This window comes from Coffea arabica, chromosome 4c (genome assembly GCF_036785885.1).
Source record: "Coffea arabica cultivar ET-39 chromosome 4c, Coffea Arabica ET-39 HiFi, whole genome shotgun sequence".
Classification (NCBI taxonomy): Eukaryota; Viridiplantae; Streptophyta; class Magnoliopsida; order Gentianales; family Rubiaceae; genus Coffea; species Coffea arabica.
This window is the reverse complement of record NC_092316.1, coordinates 10,563,137-10,587,498: the sequence shown is the minus strand read 5'-3', so window position 1 is coordinate 10,587,498 and position 24,362 is coordinate 10,563,137. Positions and strand designations below refer to the sequence as shown.

Genomic DNA, 24,362 nt, shown 5'->3' with positions numbered 1-24,362 from the left:
CCACATTTCAAATCAAGGCGTGAGGTTCTTTGATCTTTTTTACACATTTACACCAAAATGACACCTTTAGGTCTCGTATGCACATTGAATGAGTCCATGTGCAATTATAAACATGTTTTCACCGAAACTCACTGGAACATTCATGTGGTGGCCATTTTATATGCTCCATGAATATATATATATTCATATATATATATATATATGTATATATATGTTTATATATATACATCTACTATCTTTTGAAAAAAATTGGACAGAATCTCCCCTTAAAAGTGGACTAAACTCCCTGCCAGCAAATCCAAAGTCATGAACATTTAATCTAAGCAATATTTCCGACAACTTGTCCAAATACAAAACATAAAACTACTCCAAGTCCCACACATTTTTCTCCCCTACACTTAGAATAATATTCATAACAGGAGCAACCAATTACAGTTTTGAACATCAATGATGTCCAAGTTTTCCATGCGTGCCACATCCTCTGGGTTTGTGTGCTCTTTGTGTGCGACGTGGCTGGGCTGGCATCACTATATCGACTTGCGTAATTTGTGACTCAAGTCTTTGATCAAGTGCTTGGGTACTTTGGCCTGCATCTGTACCTCCCACATGTTGTTCACCACTGCCATGGAGCTCGTCTGTATTGGGCGTAAACGCCTCCATAAGTACTGGGGACCTAGAATGACCAAAAGGTCCGGTAGAGGTGCCCTGGTGCTCAGTAGCCTGTGACCTTCCATCAAGTCCGGTTTGGACGGTGGGTTCTGGTGATCGAAATCTACGACGGCGTCCACCGCCATGCTGACCTCCGTGAACATTCCTAGGAGCTCTTTCAACGCGATTGGGGTCGGTTGGCTGTGGAATTTGCTGTGGCACTCGTGAAGGGCGAAATGCAAGTCGGGATGACTCCCCTACAGTTTCCAATGTCATGGATGCAAAGTCCTTCATTGCATTAAAATAATTCGCGTGCTGTTCGTCACTCTGCGTTAGAGAGGTCTCTGCCATGTAATACACCTGAGTCATAGCATCCATCTGGAGTGCAAATATGTGGATGAATAAGGAATAATAGAGTTAAATCTATATCGACAACTTGTCCGGGACTGTATTTAACTAGTTGTAAGGAAAACTGACCAGATATTGTGTTCTGGCGCTATCACCCTGAAAGCCCTCCGGTAAAATGAGCTGCCTAGTAGGATTTGAAACATATACCACTGTTCGCTCGCGATACCACTGACGATACTCATCGGATGGATATGTGGGATCTTCAGCTACAACACCATCTTCCACATGTGAATGACGATCAGTCCACACCTCAACATATGCTCGATGTGCAGTTAACCAGTCTTGGTTCCCCTTGCCACGACGATCAAGAGAATGCAGTTCCTGTTGATTTTCGGTCAATCTTAGATCAGGCACGGGCTGATGATATCCGAACTGTCTCATAACTCGATTGGAAAGATGTGGCTCGACAACTTCCCAACATATGAGATACGTGACAGATGTCCAAATGCGGCGTCCTGCAGTACAATAGGGAGGCAGAGAAGCGAGAATATCGTCCGAGTATGGCTGCCATATGAACTGCAAGGCCAATAATTATTCAATGACATAACCTTCAACCAACATATGACCCTAATTTTAATGGAAAAAGTGTTGTGCCATATAACGGCAAAGGACCCAATCGTAAAAGCATCAAATGATGTTACTGTACCTCTCGGGCCCGTAAGCCCGTCAACTGATCTCGGAATATAGATACAACATGTCTTGCAACTCTATGCACATCAAATTGAACATTCCACCTGCAGGGAACGAATTAGAGCCGTTGTGTCTTAAAGGCGAAAATTTTGATTTTTATTAGTATTATATACATATATTTGATATACATACCGAGCTCCATATGGACCAGGATAGTGCTCTAACGGATGCACTCGATCAGGGCGAACTGTTGGTATACGTTCCCACGCCCATAGCTGTATTTAAATTGTATTTGAATATATTAATTGACCATGTAAACTCCTCTATAGTTAAATCTAGACACTTTGAACGAGACAAATGTACCTGAAGCAACATCAATGGTCCCGCAATGGACGATCTATAGGGAGATGTGGCGCTACACAATGATCGATACAAAGTTGCTAATATCGCACTACCCCAGCTATATTGCCCAACAGTTTCCAAATCTCGTAGTAATGGCATATACAACAACGGGACTTTATTACCAGATTTATCTGATAATAAATGACCGCCTAATAGCAGAAGCAGGTATACGCGGGCCCGCTGTCTACAGTGGACATCCGAAGCATCGGGTGGCAACCCTGCATCTAATACTCTAGATAAACACCCCAATTTCAGCCGTCGCCCATCAAAATCTGACATCAAGGGAGAAAAACCAAGCAACTCCTCACATAAATTCACCCACTCCTGAACACTATGAGTTGTATCTATCCCTATAACTGGAGGACCATCTATGGGTAGACCCCACAGAACCTCAACATCCTGTAAGGTAACTGTAGTCTCTCCAACGGGGAGATGAAAGGTATGAGTCTCGGGCCGCCATCGCTCCACTAAACTAGTGATCAAAGCATGATCGAGCATCATATATCCACAGTCAAGCACCCCTTCAAAGCCAGCCAATCGAATATAATGCCGAACAGTCTCTGGGATAGGTGTATGATCCCAAAAATGCCTATCACATCGTCTGACATCAAGCTGATCACCTAGAATGTGCCCGTCAAATATAGAACGTGCCCGGTGTGCAGTGCCAGCTGAGATGATATCATACACAAATGGGCCCGGATGCAGGACTGCCCCCGTAGAAATGTCGGCCATACCTCTGACAACAATAGCTGCAAATACATTATGTAACATATAAGCCTACACACATTTGAATAGAAGAATAGGAGTTTCTTCAACTAATGCAACACTTTAAATACAGAGCTGCTAAAAATAAGGTCAAAATTATGACCCGATTGAAACATTGATCAACAACATGTATCTCATAAATCATATTAATTTCATAATCCCAAAAATTACAGATATCATAGTACACTGGTTCATATCCCTAAAACGGATGACATCAAGCTCTAAAATTTGGACAATTTCTTCTATTATGGCCCGATTGATGACAATTTGTACATCTTCTTGGCTCCTCTGGGTCTCTCTCATCCATCTCATTCCGAATTCTTCTAGCTCGTACCCTTCCAGCCCGACGTGCAACATATTTACTACTATCTGCCCGCAGCTCCCAATCTGGTTGGAACCAAGTATCCGGATGTGGCAAAGGGCTAAACTTTCCTGAATACTGCACCGCCCACCGCCTATTTGTAAATTGGGGATCTACAAGTGCACCAGGATTATCACCTCGGTGCCTGCACACGGCCATCACGTGCGAACAGGGAAGTCTGTAGCACTGCCACTTACCACAAGAGCATGTTTTATCAAAATACTTTACCGTTTGTGTATTACCCCCTTTACCATCCACACGTCTACCAGTCACAATTTTGTACACCCCCGATGAGCCATCGAACTCAACAACCCTGTGGGTTCCCGCTTTCAGGTCCGAATTCTTAAACCGCCGCCATATCTTTGGAGGAAATGGATAACGGCAATGTCTAGCATCCTCTCTTCTTGTTTTAAACAACTCAACAGTCCGATGAAATGTCATATCAATACAAGCCCGGATAGGCAAATGACGAGCTCCTCTAAGTACATTATTATAACTTTCGGAAATGTTGGTTGTAAGAATACCCCAACGGTTCTCACCGTCATGTGTTAGACACCACTTCTCAGCTCCAATGTTAGACAGATAACTCCATGCATCTGGAAACATGTTCCTCAATTCTCGTTTGAATGCCCGCCACTTGCGCAATTGTCTGGCTTTTCCCATTGCCCAACATAACCTTCTAAGGTGCAAGCCTTTGAAGTGACTCATTAGGTTACTCCTAACGTGTCGTAGACAAAATCTATGAAAGGCCAAAGGTTCTTGCCAATAGTCATAATGTGTCATGGCATGGATGATACCATTATGCCGATCCGAAATGACACAAATAGGATACCGATCACGGGCCACATTGTATCTTAGTTGTTCCATGAACCAAGACCAACTACAAATAGTTTCTTCGTCGACAATGGCATAGGCTAGCGGAATAATGTGGTTGTTGGCATCTTGCGTAACTGCAACAAGTAGTTTGCCTTTATATTCGCCCCGCAGATGAGTGCCATCAACACATATAACCGGTCGACACATGTGAAATGCATCAATAGCCGGTCCAAAAGCCCAGAAGACATACTTAAATGTCTTCAGACGATCCGTACTATCAGAATGGTGCAACCACCTGATCACAGATCCCTGATTTGACTGCATAAGTGCATCAACATATTTCGGCAGTTCAGCAAAATTGGCATCCCAAGAACCAAATATAAGTTCAATAGCTTTGCGTCTGCCGTACCAAGCCTTTTTATAGGACACATCCACCTTCAAAACTTTCTTGACATGGCTTACTATATTCTTTACTTTAAACCCAGGATCATCTTCAATGCTACGAACTATGTGTCTAGCAATAACCGAAGATGTAAGACTAGCATTGCTATTACTCATCAAATCACCAACACAATTATGGTCGTTGACCCATTTGGTTATTTGCCACAGTCCATGAGTCTTTTTTTTCACTGCTCGGACACACCAGTCGCATGGAGGATACGATACGTTGGCCACAGTGGTGGTGCTCCTTTCAAATGCAGATTTACATTTGGCAACCCAAGTATTACTCTTGCTCTCAACAACCCTAAACTCCCTATTATGATTGATAGACCACATTCTAATAGCCCTGCTCAGCTGTTGTTTGCTCTCAAATCTCATATGTAGACATATGTGATTATTATCCTCACTAAATGTCACAATACGTTCCAACCCACTTTCATCAGTGAATTGGTCGTCATCATTTATATTTCCAAGGTTAGAGAAGAATTCGAATCCTCGTGGAACATACGAAAGGTTGGCAAATGCAGCAAAGGGCTGTTGGTTCCCAAGATCCTGGTGGACTACACGTCTTTCATTTTCGCCATCTGAGTCACTGTCTGACACATCTACCGACTCAGATTCTTCCACATCTTCTACATCATTTTCCAAATCATCATCTATCAATGTGTTACAATGACTTGGACCAGCAGTCGAATCGAAGCCATAAGAAGGCACATGATTCGGCGATACGTGGTCTCTAAAACTTTGAATCGAGTCAAGGCCTTCAACATATTCAACATCCGTCCTTAAGCCTGACGTGAACCGTGGCTCTACCACGTCCCTAACACAATCCCCATGTGGTCGTTGTGATACCGATGCTGTCTCTGGTACCACTGTACTAGAGTAGGATCGATACCTAGTTGGATCCATGCATGCATGGACAAGCGACATCATCGGCCCAATATTGGTAGTTGGTGGAATGAATGTGCTACTGACGAGAGGATTTTGGACTATTTCCTCCTTCTCGATATAAAGTTCAGCGATGTATGGGACAAGTTCGTTCCAGACATCATACATTATCTCCAGAGTTTCATCATCCACCACTGGAGAGACATTATAAGAAGTACGGCCACAAGGTTGGCGGAGAAATAAATTCAACTTGAACAGCCCCCTATCGACCCCCATGTATTCATAAATTCTATCCACCAGCTCATCATATCCAATTCTATGCCGTAATGAGAATGTACGGTTGGAAGTACGAGGCAAATAACAAATTGACCCATCTTCATAGTGTATTTTACCTCCCCAATAAAGAGATACTCGCAGAGGTCTTTCTATAGACATATCAAAGAAAACAATCCCTATGTTGGAAAAAATAAATTATAATTAGTAGTACAAAACTATGTAAAGTGTATTAATGTAGAAGGTCACCAATTTTTGTAAAGTTTATTAATCTAGTAATTCAATCATTTAAGTACCTATAAACTAATTAAGAATTCGTAGTTACTCAACTACTTATAATAAAAGCAACATATTATATACCACATAAGAAAGAAAGGTTAACAATTATTATTTGTAGTGAAATACAAAATAAGAATGAACAACAATAGTAGTTTATTTTTTTTTCCTATTGATACTACTAATAATTGATTAATCAATTTCTCTATTTTGTTATTATATATTTGAAAAGTTAAATTTCTTAAATGACATTGAATTCAACATTTGGGAAAAAATCTTTTACTCACATACATTTTTTTGTATAAAATAAAGCAATACGAAATTAAGAAATAAACAAATTTTGACTAATCTAGTCTACTTATTTAAACAATTGTTTAAAGAAAAAAAGGAAGAATTTAAAAAGAAAATTAACAAATATGATACATTAAAAGGGGTATATTTTTCCAAACATATCATTCAAGAGGGCAAAATGCCTATTATTATAGTTTAGGGGATAAATTGTAACTGGGTAAATAGTTTATAGGGATTTTTTGCATTTAACCCTTTATCAAACGAAAAAATTGTAATTTATTATTCCTAATAGATATATATATTTTGAAAAAATTACTTTTTATTATATATATTTTGCAATATATATATATTACACATTGTCATTACTTTTTTTAAAACAAAAATTTGATAGAATCTCCCCTTAAAAGTCTAATTACTTTATTTAATGCTCACAAGAGCTTAGCGAAGGCTTTTATTGTGAAAAATTGGAAGTTTTATGGATGAAATGGAAAATTAAGGTTTCGGTGAGAAGGGGGAAGAGTAAATCTGGAAACGGAGGAACCGAGCCCTCGGTTTCAGACATATTGCCAAAGGATCCGAGCACGGATCGGTTCTTGAAGCCCTCGGATCCCACAAGCCTCGGATCCGTCTCACCAGGAACACAGACGATCCCTCGGATCCGGCCGGGTTTACTTGGATCCGAGCTCGTATCTTATGGATCCGGGGTCGGATTTGTCTGGATTGACTTCGATCCGACCTCGGATCTTACTTCCTCTGCACTAACTGCAGAAAGTGCCATTTGCCAAACTTTTTCTCCCTTTTCCAAACTAATTGTCAGACTAACCATGGCAAGCTAATGCGACTCAAACCGAAAGAACAACAACGATTCATAAATTGCCAAAACATAACAGCCAGCTCAATTCAGCAAAACAAAAATCATGTTGTAACAACAAACAAACTGACAAACAAAAAAAAGAGATAAATTCATACCTCTTATGGCAAATTGGGAGGGAGGGGGGAGATGCACGGATTCCAGACAGCTTGGCAGGAATGGGACAGGTTGGTTTCAGCGGTTTTTTGAATTGGGTTTCAGACTGAGCTTTGTTGCCTTTTTTCTTTGTTGGTTTTTTTCTTTTCCGCAGAACAATAATGCGAGGTACATGACCTCGCATTTCAGAAATGTGAGGTACATACAAATCGCATTTGTGAAATGCGAGGTTACCTATTTTTTTTTTATTTTTTTTTTTACTTTCGCTGTTACAAAATTTAAGGACAGTTCGCATTTATCAAATGCGAGCTCAAGGAGCTCGCATTTGATAAATGCGAACACCCCAAAAACAGAAACCAGTACACAAAATACCCCCTTTGTAGAATTTTTTTAAAAATCATAATAATTTTAGAAATTTCTCATTTTCTTCTTCTTTTTTCTCCTTTTGTATATTAATTGTGTAAATTTATACTTGGTTGGGATAAAGAAGTAACTACATCATCCTAATTATTTAAAATTATAAAAAATTTAGTACATATGGTATTTTTTGTTACAGTCATGTAGTTAATTAATTTTATTTTAAATCCATTATCCTTAATAGAGATCATAAAGTTATCCCCATGTCTTTGTCAGTCAATTCTAAAGTAATTGTATAATCTTAAAAATTATTCATTCATTTATAAAGTTTCACAATAATGCCGAAGTGGAGATACATCAAAGTGGGGATACAATTCCCAAGTCAAAGTGGAGATACATCAAAGCACTGGTCTGACACCAACGGTCCAAAGTACGAACTTTCGCAATATTACTAGCCAATGCGGACATGCGGCATTCAATAGTATTCTAAACAAAACTATACCACACAATATGTAATTATCAGCAAAGTATTTTTCTATAATAATCCCCCTGTAATTAGCACTTTGTTCCTTAAATTTTCTGCAGTAAATATGATCTTTAAAGCAAAAGCAAGGTCGGAATTTACGTGGAAAAAAAAATCAAGCCCAGTTACCACTCTCTTAATGATAAGGTGAGTTCATTTAACGAAGAGGATTTGCATCAATAATATCAAGGGTAAATTATATTTTACCCCCCTGTGGTTTACCCTTTTTTTACATAACCCCCCTATGGTTTCAAAAGCTATACATAACCCCCTCATGGTTTGGATTAAAGTGTCAAAGTAACGGAAATAGTCCCTCGTAACGGAACTTCTAAAAATGTCGAAATTACCCTTATAAATACATGACACATTAACCCCCTATGATTTTTATATTTTACCATATAACCCCCTTATGGTTTAATACTTTACCATATAACCCCCTTATGATTTTCAAAATATACACATAACCCCCCTTGGTTAATACATAAATTTCAGCCTTACATAAGGGTATTTTTGACATTTTAGATGACGCCATTACGAGTGACTGTTTTCGTTACTTTGACACTTTAATCCAAACCATAAGGGGGTTATGTATAGCTTTTGAAACCATAGAGGGGTTATGTGAAAAACGCTAAACCACAGAGGGGTAAAGTGGAATTTGCCCTAATATCAAATTTAGGATATGCGCACCCCTTGGGTCAAGTCGTGTGCCTATCTTCAGTCCTTCGCAGTAGCATATGATACCTTTACGTCTTGGCCAAATTTTGGATAGTTGAATTTTTAAAGATTCAATAGTTCAGATTGTACCACATCATCTCACCAAACAATATAACATAATTTGTAGTATTAAATTTTTAAAAATCGGATCTATTGAAATGTCAACCTTACTTCATATGCTAGGATTTGGCATGGACTTGCTCGAATGAGATCTACTTGACAATTGACTGCCGTGGTTCCACCTGATATTGATCCCCAATTTTAGCTTACTGCCAAATTGGCAACAAGATCAACCAGATAATTTGAAGGAGCCTTATAAACAAGCCATCGGGTCACACGTTCCAAGAATCGAAAGTTGATCCCCTTGTGAAAAAATCGGTCTCTTTTCACTTTTGTTGATTCTTTTCATTTTTGCACTTAAACTTGCAAAGAATGGTCTCTTTTCATTTTGTTCCTAAAACTTAACCCGCATAAAGTAGTCTCTTTCCATTATGAGTTGGCTCTGAGACTGATATCGAAAATTTGGCCGTCCTGTTTTGGGATCAGACTCACTGGTCCCCGCATAATCGTGTGATAAGGAGTTAATGGCGTTAAAATTGCAACACATGGTCTTCAATTTCTTTCTCAAATCAGTGACATTAATCATACAACGATAGGATAGAATAGAAGAAATTTAAATGAATAACATATGACAAGTTAAATAAATAAAAGCGATCAAAATGATGCTTTTCTTAAAAACTTTCACAGATGGGATGGATTGCGAGTCAATTAAGCTTAATCAATCTTAGATTAGATTATTTGTTTTGGGTTTAGTGATTAAATTATTCCCTTTGTGAACTAAGACCTGACCGTGGTCCCTAATAATCCATTGTCATTGTCATGGAAAATGTGTGAAACTTTCCAACTAGTGGAAGATTTTACTACGGCCCCTCCTAAGTGTATGGTGAGCTAAGTCTTTCATTATTAATTGATTACTCTGGACTCTATCTCATGGTTTGATCTCGGATTTTTCCATTTAATGAAGTCTTTAGATCTTTTTTTTTTCTTCTCCTCTAGTTAGATGGAAAAGAAGACTTTTAAAAAACAATAATTAATGTTCTTTCTTTTTTTTTCCCCCTCTTTTCAATGCTACAAGTTGTAATCTCTAGAAAAAAAAAAAGAACAAGAAAAAGGAGATTTTTCATCCTAAAAGCCCTGCTCAGCATTCTAGGTGCATCCCATATGTGGCTGGATATTTGGCGTCTTCAAACACCAGGAACCATAAACTTCTTGGTCAATATGTCACACGTAGAAGTAAAAGAGAATCTCCAACAAGAAACAAAAGCAAAATACCCCTATATGTTTTCACTTCAAAAAACCAAAAAAAGAAAGAAAAGAAAGAAAGAAAAAGAAGAATATTGTAGATTGAATGGGCCATCATTAGAGAAGAAAAGCATCATCTTGCTAGTAATGATCACTTGTATTTAGAGAAGAAGGGTTTTGATCATCAGGTCCATGATTATTCAGAAGGAATGGAAAGTTTTAGAATGTACAACCATTTTCCCGCATGACAACCATATTCCGACAAAGAAAAGACTGAAAAATTAAAACATTATTTATCACCTGCTGAACTATATCTTAGTTATTGAAAGAAATAGTCACATGGACTAGCTATTTCCATATATAAAACATTGATCTCTCTTTCTTCTTTTAAGAACATTCTACAAACACATTTTTTTCTTACTAACAACTTCTTATACTTTATATATATTGGAGTCTAATACGATTTACAATAACAAAAAATACATAAAACATATCAAAACAAGCAACCCAGACGTTGTACAACATCGACTTATTAATACTAAAGACTTATTAATATTAAAAAGAGAGGGAGAGACGTAGCGAGCAACCCTGTAGGATTATGGATTTGATGTGTCTCGAGGCATCAAAAGATTGGCAAAGATGATGAGAAGGATAGCAATGAAATAGAGTGCCACGGTGATATCCAGAAATGGGATCGGAAAGTTCATCGAGATGGCCAGCATGAACGCCGTGGAGGCTAAGAATATGGCAGCATGGTCCATCACAAGAGATGCTACCTGGATGCATCTTCGGATATTTCAGTCAATCCAGGGACGAGAAAAATCCAGTGATGACAAGTCTCCATCCTTTTCGGGTCCCTCCAAGAAGAACTTTCGACTGAAGGGATCTTTCATTCCATCCGTCTCTGTTCTCTTATCTTTCGTCTCTTTTTTTACTTGTAAATCCAATGATAGGTTTGAGAATTGAAAAGATTTAATTATCGACAATTGGATACTTAACCATAGCATGTTATCCACATCCAAGAAAAGAAAAGACTAAAATATTACCAATCCTAAAACATCTAATCACCTGCTAAATAATTACGTAGATATTTAGAGGAATAATTAGATGGACTAGCTATATCTAGAAATAACACCTTTTATATCTCTCTTTAGCTTTTTACATAAAGTATTTTTCTAATGAATGCCCAATGCATGTAACACATTTAAAATTCACCTAATCAACCATAAATATACACATACTAATAATTATTACCTTCTCTTGTATTTATATACTTTCTCTACTTAATCTTATTTATCCTCCCTTGTATTTATTTATTTTTCATAATTAATTTTATTTAAAAATATGACACCTGAAATATATATTAATAGATACTCAATAGACACCTGTTAGACACAAGTCATACATAAAAATTCTAAGCGTACATACTCTGACTAATTGACCGCATGGCACTTAACTATACCACAAGATATATGAGTGAGCTCATAAACTGGTAAAGGAAAAAAAAAAAAAGAAAAAAAAATTGAAGGCAGAAACAACGTATTCAATCTTGAGCTTAAGCTAGCTTACTAGTCGTTCCACATAAAGTTTTTGTTCATGGCATATTAAATTAATCATATGAAGTCTAATTTATTGACTATAGCAACTTTTCTATAGTATGGCTTGCTCAGTTGGTGTATGTATACTTTTCTATAACATTGATCTCATCCCCGCAAATGGTTGCCAAAGCCTATACTGGCATCAAGGGGACCCGAAAATGGCAGTATCTGCACTCGTCAATACTAGATATAAAAGCTGAGGAAGGGATTTGGAATTAACATTGGGGTTAACATTTATCATCACTTCATGAACTTCTTTTTTTACCTTTATAAAAGCTACTTTTACTTTAATTACCTATAACTGTCCATGATTATTTTTACTTTTAACTATTTAAATAAATGTTTTCAATATAATAACCCAAACATTATACTACTACTATAAAATTATTTTGTGAAAACTATTTAAAATATTAAAGTTTGCTTCAGTAATAAAAATTTTATTTAAAATATGTGATCATAAATAATTATACATTTAAATTCAACTTTTAGTGAGTGTTAAGCAAATAAATTTGAATTTCTTACTAATTTAATAACAATAAAATACCGTTGTTTCTTGTCAAATAACAAGCAAAAAATTTAAAAAAAAAGTAGATTTTTAAGTTACTCATAAATTGATAATTGGGTATGCCCATACTCATTTATTAAATTGGTATAATTGAGTCAACCTATTTATGTTCATTTAAATGGGTATAAATCATTATACAATTATGGCCAATTCAAATCCGTCCAAATAAACCATTTTGACACCTATCAACAATTCAATTACCCAGGGCGACCATGGAAGAAGATGAGTTTTACCATGCAACCCCACCGGCAGCACTACCCAATGCATTCATTCTCTTCGCCAACTTCATCTACTCTTGGATTTTCAATTCCACCTTTGATCGTTCTTTGTCAGTTAATTTCCTCATACAGATCACTATTTTAATTTGTTAACACGTAATTTTCCTCATTTGTCTTCACTTCCCTGCACTTGTTGGCTTTGATCCTTCCCATCCCTCCACTCCTCACGCCTCTTTACAATGTCATCTGTCATCTCATAAACAATTAATTACTAATTAGTAGGTGAGTAGTGAGTATTACTTGGTCTTAGATTGTAGTAGCTAGCTGCTAGCTTAATTAGCCGTGGACAGGGCGCCATCCAATGGATGGATAAGATGATTGTCATTTCTGTGCAGATCCTCTGTTAAGGAATCCCCATTTGGGCCAGCATGTCTTTCCGTAAAGCCGTCATGTCTTCTGCGAAGGGAGCCGTCAATCATTCTCCCTGTCGCCACTATTCCTGTAATAACAAAATGAGCAGACCCAACTTTGGGATTTTGAGTTTCGACGACGTTGCCATCCAACTTTGGTCCCGGGCGGTGAGGGCTTACGAGTCACACGCTAAAAGTCAGAGAAGTTAGTTGAGAATACTTCATCTCATCTCAAACTTTACGTGTGCAAATAAAATTGATCAAGGAGTTCTTTAATGGTACTCATAATTTAGTACCAATAGTATGGCATAGTACGTTGAATATATTCACTTAATGGAATCTCAATCCATTTTGGAAGTGTTTCATAGGAACGCATTCTCTTCGCACATACAGGAATGAATGCTATGAGAAAGTTGCTGGAGCATTTAAACATGATAGAGTGAATGAATGCTTGTTCAATTAATGATTAAATGAAAGGTCAAACTCGATGTAAGCTGCTCCATTATTTTAGCTCTGTTTGCATGGCAGTTGATACATTAAGAGTAACAATTCCTTGTATGCTTTGGTGTAGAGCTTGTTTTTAGCAATTATTTGATGTCATTTTTTGTCATTTGTCTGAAGGTATTCAAAATAGAATGTGCAAGGGAAGGATTTTACTGACTGGAAATTACCCAACAATCAACAGTAGTTTTGTGATATGGTACGATAGGAAAGAACAGAGGAATGATAAAAATGCACTCTCAATTAGTGAAGTGGTAAAATGACTGCATCGGACTAGGTTTGCATGCTTTATGACCTTCATTTTCCAGATAGGATGACATAGATAAACTCAGGAAGGATGACTGCTTTATGGACTTGGATATCAGGTTGCTCTTAGTGGTGCAAGATGTTACAATGACTCATTAATCAATTGGGCATTGTTAAAACTTGTAAAGAGAATTCACATCTTGGACTCATATTTAATCACAATATCAGATGGTGTATTATTGGTTTGCTTGTGAGGATCCCTTTTGGTGGCATTCTTGGCTTGTTGGGTGAATTTTATGGTGAACGCAATTAAAAGGTCTCTTGTAAAGTGACCCGCCCATCCATCATACTAAAACCCTATTGACCACCTTAGATCCCATCAGAGAGGATACCTTTGCAGTTTGGAGTCGATGATCAATAATGATCCCTTGAAGCATCTCAGTTCCTATCCACAGCCTTTTCCTTTCGTGCACTTCAATAAATCCATTAATGAGGTGCATAACTGGAAAGATCTAATTATTGCGAGTCCAATCCTTTCCTTATTGCCTTTGTTTCCCTCTTTATTTTAAAAAAATGAAAAAGGAAAAAAAGAAGTTCTGTGCCGTCAATCCCATAACAAGCAGGCTTGTAAACAAAGAAGAGCCACCTAAATATAGAAAATGCTGTAGTAACTATCGTTATGGTAACTAAATAATTTTTATTTGATATAATAGGTTATTATACCTTTAGCGACCATTTGATTACCTGTTGGACCTATCTATCTAAATAAGATAATGCCTAAAAATAAGGAAGTAAGTTTCTCAACTAAAATAGTAAGCTAACCGTAATAAATTAGTAACTTTTGTATCTCAAAAGGTAAATTGGAATAAATATGAAACTTACTTTTTAAAGAGATAAATTACTATTTTATAACCCAAACATACTTTTGAGAGAGTAAGTTTAGTTCAAGTAATAGTAAGTTTTTATACATAAATAGTAATTCTTACTTATAACATAGTAAATTTGATTAATGACCAAAACTTACTAATTTATGGCACAAATATACTATTTTGCTTAAAAAACTTATACCAAACCAATACTAGGAAGATTATTTGAAATAACAATAAAATGTTTTATTAATGATTAAAACTTAATACCTTAGTTAGTAAGTACTCGTAATATACTTGTATAATACATGATTATATGTATAATTTAAAATTTGTTTGTATTTATATATTTTAAAATACTATGAAAAATATTTTGACCTTTTACATAACCTTATAAAATAATAAAATTTTGTCGTATTATAATTTTGAATAATTTTTGAAAAGTTTAAAAGTTTGGATAATAATAACAACACATCTTCCTAGCTATATATGGAATATCACTTATCTATATAATTTCTATAATTTAAAACCTATTAATATAATAAGATGATAAAGTTTTAATATATTTATTTTCTGGGACACAAGAAATAATAAGAATTAAACTTGCATTAATATAGACCTAACAAAATGAGAGAAATAGTGTAACAATTAATACGACAATAAAAGTAACAGAATTAGTATAATTTGGAATTTTTTTTCTCTGGAGATTGTTCACGAATATAAGATCCAATCACTAAACAAAAATCACATGCATATATAATCTATTGTATAATTTAAATTAAATTTACTTCATGTACAAAATGATCCTAAAATTTAGGTTGGGTTTTTTTTCATGTTGTCGTTGATTTAGGACAACATTTGATTTGTTTCCTTACATATAAATAGACGGATGTGCTCGGCAAGATTGATGACAAAGGTCAAGAAATTCACAAATTTTTCTATAAAAGACTGAGGCCTGTAAATGCAAAGATTCTACCGAACATCAGATCCTCAATGAACACATTCTACCGAAATGTGTGGGTTTGGGTTTTGTCGTTTACTTCGTAGAGAACTGTTAAATGTTGTGCAACTCGAGTTTACATTTTGTTCCCATTGTAATCAGCACATTTGCTCACAATTAAACAAATATTTAGCGAAGTAAAGTTAAAGGAATTAGTATTACACACTTGCATTAATTGTCTACAAAGCAATAGCTTCCTCGTTTCATTTCACTGAAGAATGAAATAGAATAGTGGCAACCTTTTTGTTGCGCAGAACATTGGTAACCTTTTTGTTGCTTTTACCAAAAAAAAAAAAAAATGCTTCGAAAGAGAATTGGAATGCTTTGCACCATTACATCCTTATACTATATAAGAATGAGTTAAGGGCAAAGATTTCAACCGCAAGGGTGGGGTTATTTTGGGAATAGTAAATATTATGTATTAGCTTAAAAGCTTTAGGTGCAACTTAACAAAGCATGTATTTGGATATGTTTACTAAAATAACCCCGTTTCATTACATTTAAAGTCCTCATTGATGAGCCATTGGGTATTGATGGAATGTATAATGAGTGTACAACTGTTTTTGCACTTTGTACACCCCATATATGCTTGTGTGTTGGTGTAATTACTGGAATACCCTTAGCAATCAATTATTCCTCTAGACGGACAAGTAAACGTTGCTTCGCCGTGGGAAGAGGCGCCATTGAAATCCTCCGCTGTCTGAAACGTTCCACTCCTTGCCGGGCTGTTATTGAGTGTTAATTGTTATGAGTGTTATGAGTGTTAATGGCTGCCGAATTGTTATCCCCTTTACGAGTGCCCCACGTAAGTCCGTTTCCCCCCGTTCAGTTTCAGTCTCTCGCCGAGTCCCTTTACAAAGGCCTGCCGCATCGTTTCCTCTTCCAGGTTTCAATTGCTTAGTCTCGACTTCTGTTAGCTAGATGAGTTAATGCTGTATGCACTTTACTCTGAAATTACCTATCTTGTGGCCGCGTTTCACGCCCCAAATGCCTTACTTGCTTGTTAGGGCTGCTAATGATTGGATAGGGGAGGCGTGAGAGTTCAAATGGGGCTTACACATTTCTTATGCTCTCCAATCCTACTGTAATTATATTGATCATCCTATTTTCCCCTTATTAATTACACTCCAATTTAATTTCCGAACCGTGAGTATGTTAATGCCCAGACGGTTGATGCTCAGGTACCCCCTGTTCGCATTCCGGGATTGGGTTACTTCTTCGTGGCTCCATAGTAAGCAGCTCAGAATGCTCTTCAGCCGCAGCTATACCTGGTGGTTCAGCTTGAGGTTAGATTCCACCCCTCCCCCCAATTTTCCAGTTCTACCCTTATTTTTGTGAGTGTGTTCTTAGAACCTGCAATTAGCAACTTTTATTGCGTTGCCTAACTGCTGCCCTCTGTAATTTGACTGGGTTGGCTATGATCTTATAGGTTTGGAGCAACAGCAAGAATGAGCTCTCAGTGGGGATTTTGGCCTAAGGTTAGCTTTCAGCGTACCTCTACCTTTTAGTATTACCACCGACCTTGAATTTGCTACCGTTCTAATGTTGAACTGCCTTGCTGTTTTGAAAAAGGTAGCTTTCTTGCTCCAATGATTATATCGTTTATTGTTGATTTGGGTGTGCAGTTTTGACTTTACTTACTGCTAAATATGTTCCTTATTTTATTTTATATTGTATGAGAATCAAATTGTTATGTTGTATTCCAATCCCGACATTGCTATGCAGTTAATGGCAACTTAATCTATATTGAGAAGAAGGGGCAACTTAATCTATATTGAGAAGAAGCTATATGGGGCTTGCATGCACTAATTTGTGAAATGCAAGTTCGTCAGAGTCTATATGTAGAGAATGCTTGCTAAACCTGTTAATTAACTCCGAAATCTCAATCCTTACTTCAGTTTCCCTCTTATTCTTGTAATCTCCAAATTCAGCCGCAATTTCTCTGCTGTTACACCTGCACCAGTCCTCTCCCAATCTTAATGCAGAATTGAAGCCTTTAAATTGGCCTCAAAGTTGCCTTTTCTTACATCCTGCCTCATATTTATCTCACCCTTGCAATCTCCAATTCAGCCAACACTGCTGTGCAGTCACACTTGCACCCGTCCTCTCCTGATGTTAATGCAGAATTGAGGCCTTTTACTTGGCCTCAAGGTTGCCTTTTCTTGGCCTCTGCATAAGTAATATGAACCATTTTACTAGGTTTATACAATTAAGTCAGCAACCAATAGGAACTTTTGTGAACAAATTCTGATAATCCTTTACGAGCTCTGATCATCATTCAACATTCACACTGCAAAGATCAAAGATTTATTAAGTCTCATCTAGGCTTCGGCTCTTTAACTCGAGCTCCAAACTAATAAAGCCTATGCTTTCTGGAAAATTTATAGAAGAAAGCAGACCTAATAAGTAGACAGGTAGCTAGGAATTTAGCCAACGAGGTGCCTGTACAATTTGAGATTATACATAGGGCAGGGGATATAGAAGTTTCAGCTTATAACAGCCACTGGTCTAGCTTCTCCAACAGCCACGGGTCTGATTTCACCACCTCCTTCCCCTGTCAACCATGCATGCATGGATGCCCTGAAATAACAGATCAGAGGATCAAAATTACAGTTAATTTATACCGAAAGTTAATAATATATGAAATTTCTAGACCATAAATTAATCCTTGCATTTCAAAGATATCAAGATAAGGAGTAAGAAGTGACAAAGTAATTTAAGTTGATCTAAAAGGTCTGTTAAGTTCATTTCTGGAACTCAGAAATCCACTCCCGGAATGTTTAAACTCATACTAACCCTCCATAATGTTATACGTCTCTCTTTTCCTCTGCTTAAAAGGACAACAAATTATGCATAGATTTTTGTGCAAAAATAGTAACTGTTATTAATAGAAAAAGTCAGCGTCAAGATCCTTATTCAAGGAACAGAAGAGGTGATCACCATTGTGTGTACAGACTACAACATCAATCTTTCAATAGGAATTTTTTTAATACTTGGGTTTATACTCATTTTCTCAACATCAATCTTTAAATGATGAGTGTATGATAATGGTATTTTTTTTAATATAAAATTTTAGAAACTTGAAAATAGTATGGAAAATGATTGATGATATTTTCAAAAAATAACCATGGTTCCCTGCAAAACTAACCACAGTTACGAATTAAATATTGGAAGTGACCTCAGATAAGGAATCTTAAAGAAATAGTTATGCTAAGAAAGGGGAAAATTAAGCATTTAATTGGAAAGGCTAATAGCTCTTTTATTTTCTTTGATTTTTTCCCTATTTCTTTTGATTTCTGTTTGTATTTCTTAAATATTGGAAGTGACCTCAGATAAAGAATCTTAAAGAAATAGTTATGCTGAGAAAGGGGAAAATTAAGCATTTAATTGGAAAGGCTAATAGCTCTTTTTTTATTTTCTTTCATTTTTTTTCTATTACTTTTGATTTCTGTTTGTATTTGCTAAAAAGACAACATATACATAAGGACAAAACTTATGAAAAATAGAAAAATTGGGCAGTAAGCATTTATTAATAATCCGGAGAGTATAGTTTAAATTGTTCAATTACCTAAATACCCAAAGCAATCATGACTTAAATCGTAAAGCAAAGTTTGACTAGAAAATAAGTATACTAAATTTTCATTCAACTTAATTCTACTCATACGAGTTAGTGCTATAAGATTTTTGTTTTTGACAATTCAATTTTGATAACAAATATGTTAATTATATTGTTTTATGTAAGAGAAAAACATTTTAATTTTAGTTGTATGTTGATTAATCAATACTTTCATACTTATGAGTTTCATAAGAATAGAAAGGAATTTGTTTAATTATAATTTGTTGAGTTGCACCTAAATATGGTACTTAGACTACCAATCTAATTGCTGTTAAGAACAAACCTTACGCAAGTTGAGTGGAATGAGGATTTGCTTCTGTTTTATTGAATAAGAATGAAAATTTTGTTTAAAGTCAGTTTGATTCCTTGATCATACTTTAAATCCAGCTATTTTCCCTCTATTTAACGGAAGGATTTTTTTTTATCAAAAAATCCATGAAATATTCCTTTATTAAGGTGCCTGCATAATACCCTTAAAGAGGATCTTCAATTTTTTTTGGTTGAGTCTTTTTTAAAAGTGTCATATGTATCCAGATTGGAATCAAGTCACACATGACTGTGGATGAACTATATCTTCGTAAATACTCCATTGCCTATTGAGGGATTGATAGTTAAAGGAAAATTTTCCATTAAAGGAAAATAACTTACACAAGTTTAAGGACCAATCCAATTATCATCTTCTACAAAGTCCAGTGAAGGAACCAGTGATGCAGCACCTGCACAACAAAAGGACGGCACCGCCAAGAAGCAACGCAACTGAGTACTTAAGGCTGCCCATTACGGACACCATAACTATAATAAAGGCTGCAATCTAATAAGCTTGCTATTAAGGACACCATCACAGTTTCGTTTAAAGGCTGTCTACTACTATTGCTATGACTAAATAAGGGACTCCATGGAGCCAGACCAACAGCAACAACTCTCTTTCTTCACTCCCATCTTTTCTTTATGGACTATTACTACTGTTCAACTTCTCCTACTTTATGGACTATTTCTGGTTTGCAACAGTAACTGCTGCTCATTATTTGATGTTTATTTCTTCTCACAATATATTATTGTTTGTTTCACAAAGCAACCTTCTTTCCCACAGGCACCAAACACCCGCGCGATGCGCAGGCACTCCCCCCCCTAGTATTAAGAATTTGTTTGTATTTCTACATACCAACATTTGGAATTCAAACCACAAAAAAAATTTTGAATTTTAACCAATGCATGAAAGGGTAATTATAAAGAATAAAGGGAAACAAAAGGAAATAAATGAACTGATATTCTCTGAGAGATGCTGGTACTTTAAAATTTAAAGTTTAAATAGAAACATTTTCTTTGAATGAGAATTGAGCGTATTTGAGATAAAATAATTTGATTCATAAATTTTAATCACCTTTTTATCTTCTCAATTATCTTTTTATCTCACATACATTAAATCACAAAAAATATTACGGTAATTATTTCAAATAAATCATTCAAGTATTTTAGTAGGAAATACAGCAATTGGATTGCATTCCGGGTGATTTCCAATATCCACAGGAGGAATTAATGGACATCACGCGCCAAAGAAAAGAAAGAAAGCTGTCTACTTTCCAAGTTCTCAGCTTAACCATCAAATCCATAAACGTGTTTCGGTGATCGTACGCTGTACGTTGTACTCCTGTCGTCTTCTACGATAAACCCAAAGCGATGATAAATCTTGTCCTAATTTCTGTACTACAATAGTTTTTCCAGACGGTTAGTACCAAAACCAAATTTTCCATATATATTCTCCAAATCTACCCCACCAATCACTACTGTAATTTTTTCCTCCTCCGTCTTTTAGCCCTTTTTGCAGTTTTAGTTCCTTCTCTTTTGAAAGCGCTCAAAATAATCCACTCAAGTTCCAATTTTGGCACAATCAGATCCTAATTTTTTCTTGAAGCGCGTCATTTTAGGATATGTTATCGTCAATTGGGTATCTTTACTTATTCAAATGAATGGTAAGTTGTTAAGCTGCGAACCTGTTTTCATTTGTCTTTAATTTGATAGACTTGGGAAGATAATGGACTCCATGTGCCAAAGCAGAAGTTTAGGTGACCAAATTGACTCTAAATTTACAATTTTCTTCCTCCTTACGTGCAAACTTTCTTCCCTTTATTTGGAAGTCATGAAATTCGTACATTTTTTTTTTACCAATAGAAAGACACAATAATGTTGTAAGTTTTGTAGAAACCAATCCGGATATTGAGAGGGGTATATGTCCACCAGTATCCTCCTTCTTGTTGCTGTTGAATAATGTATAAAGTCAGCAATTTGAACTAAAACCAATGAAACTGCACCTAAAACATTCAAGTCAATGGTTGGAGTTAACCACTGACAGGGAAAAACTTTTATTAACACGCATGATCACTTTTTTTTTCTTCCCTTTCTTATCACATAATTATGTGAATAAACTATTTAAACTTGCTTCCATATGATATACTAATACAGTGCCTGTAGCAAGGAATAAAATCCTTTCGACAAAACACAACCCATCTAGCTAAGACGGCAATGAGTCCTATCACTCTAGAAATAACACCTTTTATATCTCTCTTTAGCTTTTTACATAAAGTATTTTTCCAATGAATGCCCAATGTATGTAACACATTTAAAATTTACCTAACCTACCATATATATACACATACTAACAATTATTACCCTCTCTTGTATTTCTATACTTTCTCTACTTAATCTTATTTATCTTCCCTTGTAGTTATTTATTTTTCATAATTAATTTTATATTTTTAAAAATATGACACCTGAAATATATATTAATGGGTATTCAACAGGCACCTGTTAGACAAAAATCATACATAAATATTCTACGCATACATACTCTGACTCATTGACCGCATGGCACTTAACTATACCGCAAGATATACGAGTGAGCTCATAAACTAGTAAAGGAAAAAAAAAAAAAAAGAAAAAAGAAAAATGAAGGCAGAAACAACCTATTCAATCTTGAGCTTATGCTAGCTTACTAGTCGTTCCATATAAAGTTTTTGTTCATGGCATATTAAATTAATCATATGAGGTCTAATTTTTAGAGGTATTTTTAAAACATATTTTTGAGTATTTTTATAATTTATAATTTTTATATTTTTATATTTATATACATTTATGCATTTATAATACATTTATAAATATTTATAAATAAATATATTTATATAATTATATAAAAATATACATTTATAAATATTTATAAATAAATATATTTATATAATTATATAAAAATATAAAAATATATTATAAATGTATTATATTATATATAATACATAATATAAATATATTTATAAATGTATAAATGTATATTATTATAAATGTATAAATTATAAATGAATATTATATAAATGTATAAATTATAAATTATAATAAATAATTTTTATATTTTTATATAAAAATATATTTATGCATTTATAATACATTTATAAATATTTATAAATAAATAAATTTATATATTTATATAAAAATATATAAATGTATTATATTATATATAATACATAATATAAATATATTTAGAAATGTATAAGTGTATATTATTATAAATGTATAAATTATAAATGAATATTATATAAATGTATAAATTAATTTATTATAAATATATATTAATATTATGTATAAAAGTATTAATATAATTAATATAAATGTATAAATGTAAAATTAATATAATGTATATTAATATAAATGTATAAATGTATTATATTATATATAATACATAATATAAATGTATATTATAAATATACATAAATATATATATTATGCATAAATGTACATTTATATAAGCGTATAATATATATAATATATAATATATATTATATTATATATAATTTATATAATATACAATATTTATATAAATATATTATAAATATATAAAAATATTTTTTAAATAAAATGAAATATTTATAATATGAATACATAAATATATAAATATTTAATATATATAATGTACATTAATATTAATTATAAATATGGTGTTTATATAATATTTCAATTTGTAATATTTATTGTATATTTCATTATATAAATATTTATATAATATATAATATATAAATATATAATATAAAATTTTCAATTTGTTTTTCAATTTGTATAATATACATAATATTGTGTATATATAATACAATATACATAATATACATTTATACATTATTACATATTATGTATATTGTATATTATACACAATAATGTACATAATAATGAAAGTACATTAATAATGTATATATTATAATATAATGTACATACTGTATTATGTATAAATGTTTATACATTAATGTATACAATATTACATATTATGTATGTTATATTATATTATGTATAATATACAATATTATGTAAAATATTAATGTATATAAATATTTATATAATATATAATTTTCAATTTGTATATTTCAATTTATATTAATATAATATGTATATATAATATACATAATTGAAATATACATATTAAATATGTATATTTGGAGTTGTTTTTTATATAATGTTTGGATATGAGTGGTGTTTTTGGAATTGTTTTTGAAATACACATTTATTGTAACATTTGGAATGTGAAAAATAATTTTTCAAAAACAGAAGCAAAAACAAGGAATCCAAACGGACCCGTAACTTTTTTGTTGTTTTCTCCGGTGGCAGAGCTTCTGTTTTTTAGCAATTATGTCATGTCATTGCAAATTTTTCTTCAATCCAATCTGTGCAATTTAAAGATTTTACTCCTCTGAAAATTACCAAATGATCAACAGCATTTTGTAATGAAAGGAAAGAATAACAGAATAGTTTCCATATTCTCTCATTTGGTGAACTGGTGAAAGACCTCTTCTTTCAAGGTAGGATGACAGCATCTGTGATTAATTTTGTTCTTGCAGTAACTGACCATCTTTCCCAGATGCAGTTCAAGAACAAGATTATGAGGACAGAACGCAGCGAGCAGCATTCTTTCAGGAACTTATCATGTCAGCTATTTTATAGGCTTGGCATTCGAATTTTCTGCTCTCTTCTTTTTCTTCTTTTTTGTGAAATAAATAATAATTCAGTGCCATCAATCCAATAAATAATAGGCCCTCAGGGGCTTGGTCTGGTGGTTGAGGTTGCTGAAGATGGAGCCTCAGGTCCCTGGTTCGAACCTTGCTGCCAGCAAGTTGCTGAGGGTGGTGAATAGTCTGCGGGATCCACTCCCTGCGAGACACACGGTAATCATAATACATCCTTGAGCTTATTTCCGAAAACAACAACAGCAAAAACAACAACGAAGATTGTCTAGTGTTAAAAGTGTTTAGG

At 34.3% G+C, this 24,362-nt stretch overlaps 1 protein-coding gene and 1 long non-coding RNA gene across 2 annotated transcripts; one reads left to right on the top strand and one right to left on the bottom strand.

Moving 5' to 3' along the window:
* Positions 1 to 259: 259 nt before the first annotated feature.
* Positions 260 to 7,347, bottom strand: LOC140005271 (serine/threonine-protein phosphatase 7 long form homolog). The gene is made up of 6 exons (XM_072045991.1): positions 7,169 to 7,347; positions 2,050 to 2,824; positions 1,879 to 1,961; positions 1,703 to 1,790; positions 1,126 to 1,572; positions 260 to 1,026 (listed from the first exon to the last, which is right to left on the bottom strand). Exons 2-6 carry the CDS (start codon positions 2,818 to 2,820, stop codon positions 445 to 447), a joined length of 1,971 nt encoding a protein of 656 aa, XP_071902092.1. The 5' UTR covers positions 2,821 to 2,824; positions 7,169 to 7,347; the 3' UTR covers positions 260 to 444.
* Positions 7,348 to 16,666: 9,319 nt separating this feature from the next.
* Positions 16,667 to 17,166, top strand: LOC140004916 (uncharacterized). The gene is made up of 2 exons (XR_011812731.1): positions 16,667 to 16,752; positions 16,896 to 17,166. It is a non-coding gene; the product is annotated as an uncharacterized lncRNA (long non-coding RNA).
* The last annotated feature ends 7,196 nt before the right edge of the window (positions 17,167 to 24,362 follow it).

What these genes read in the sequence shown, in the direction of transcription:
- LOC140005271 (XM_072045991.1), bottom strand. Translation starts at nt 2,820, where the DNA reads ATGGCCGACATTTCTACGGGGGCAGTCCTGCATCCGGGCCCATTTGTG. An exon ending in CCTGGTCCATATGGAGCTCG is followed by an intron (nt 1,791 to 1,878) that starts GTATGTATATCA and finishes CGTTCCCTGCAG; the next exon opens with GTGGAATGTTCAATTTGATG. An exon ending in CGGGCTTACGGGCCCGAGAG is followed by an intron (nt 1,573 to 1,702) that starts GTACAGTAACAT and finishes TTGGCCTTGCAG; the next exon opens with TTCATATGGCAGCCATACTC.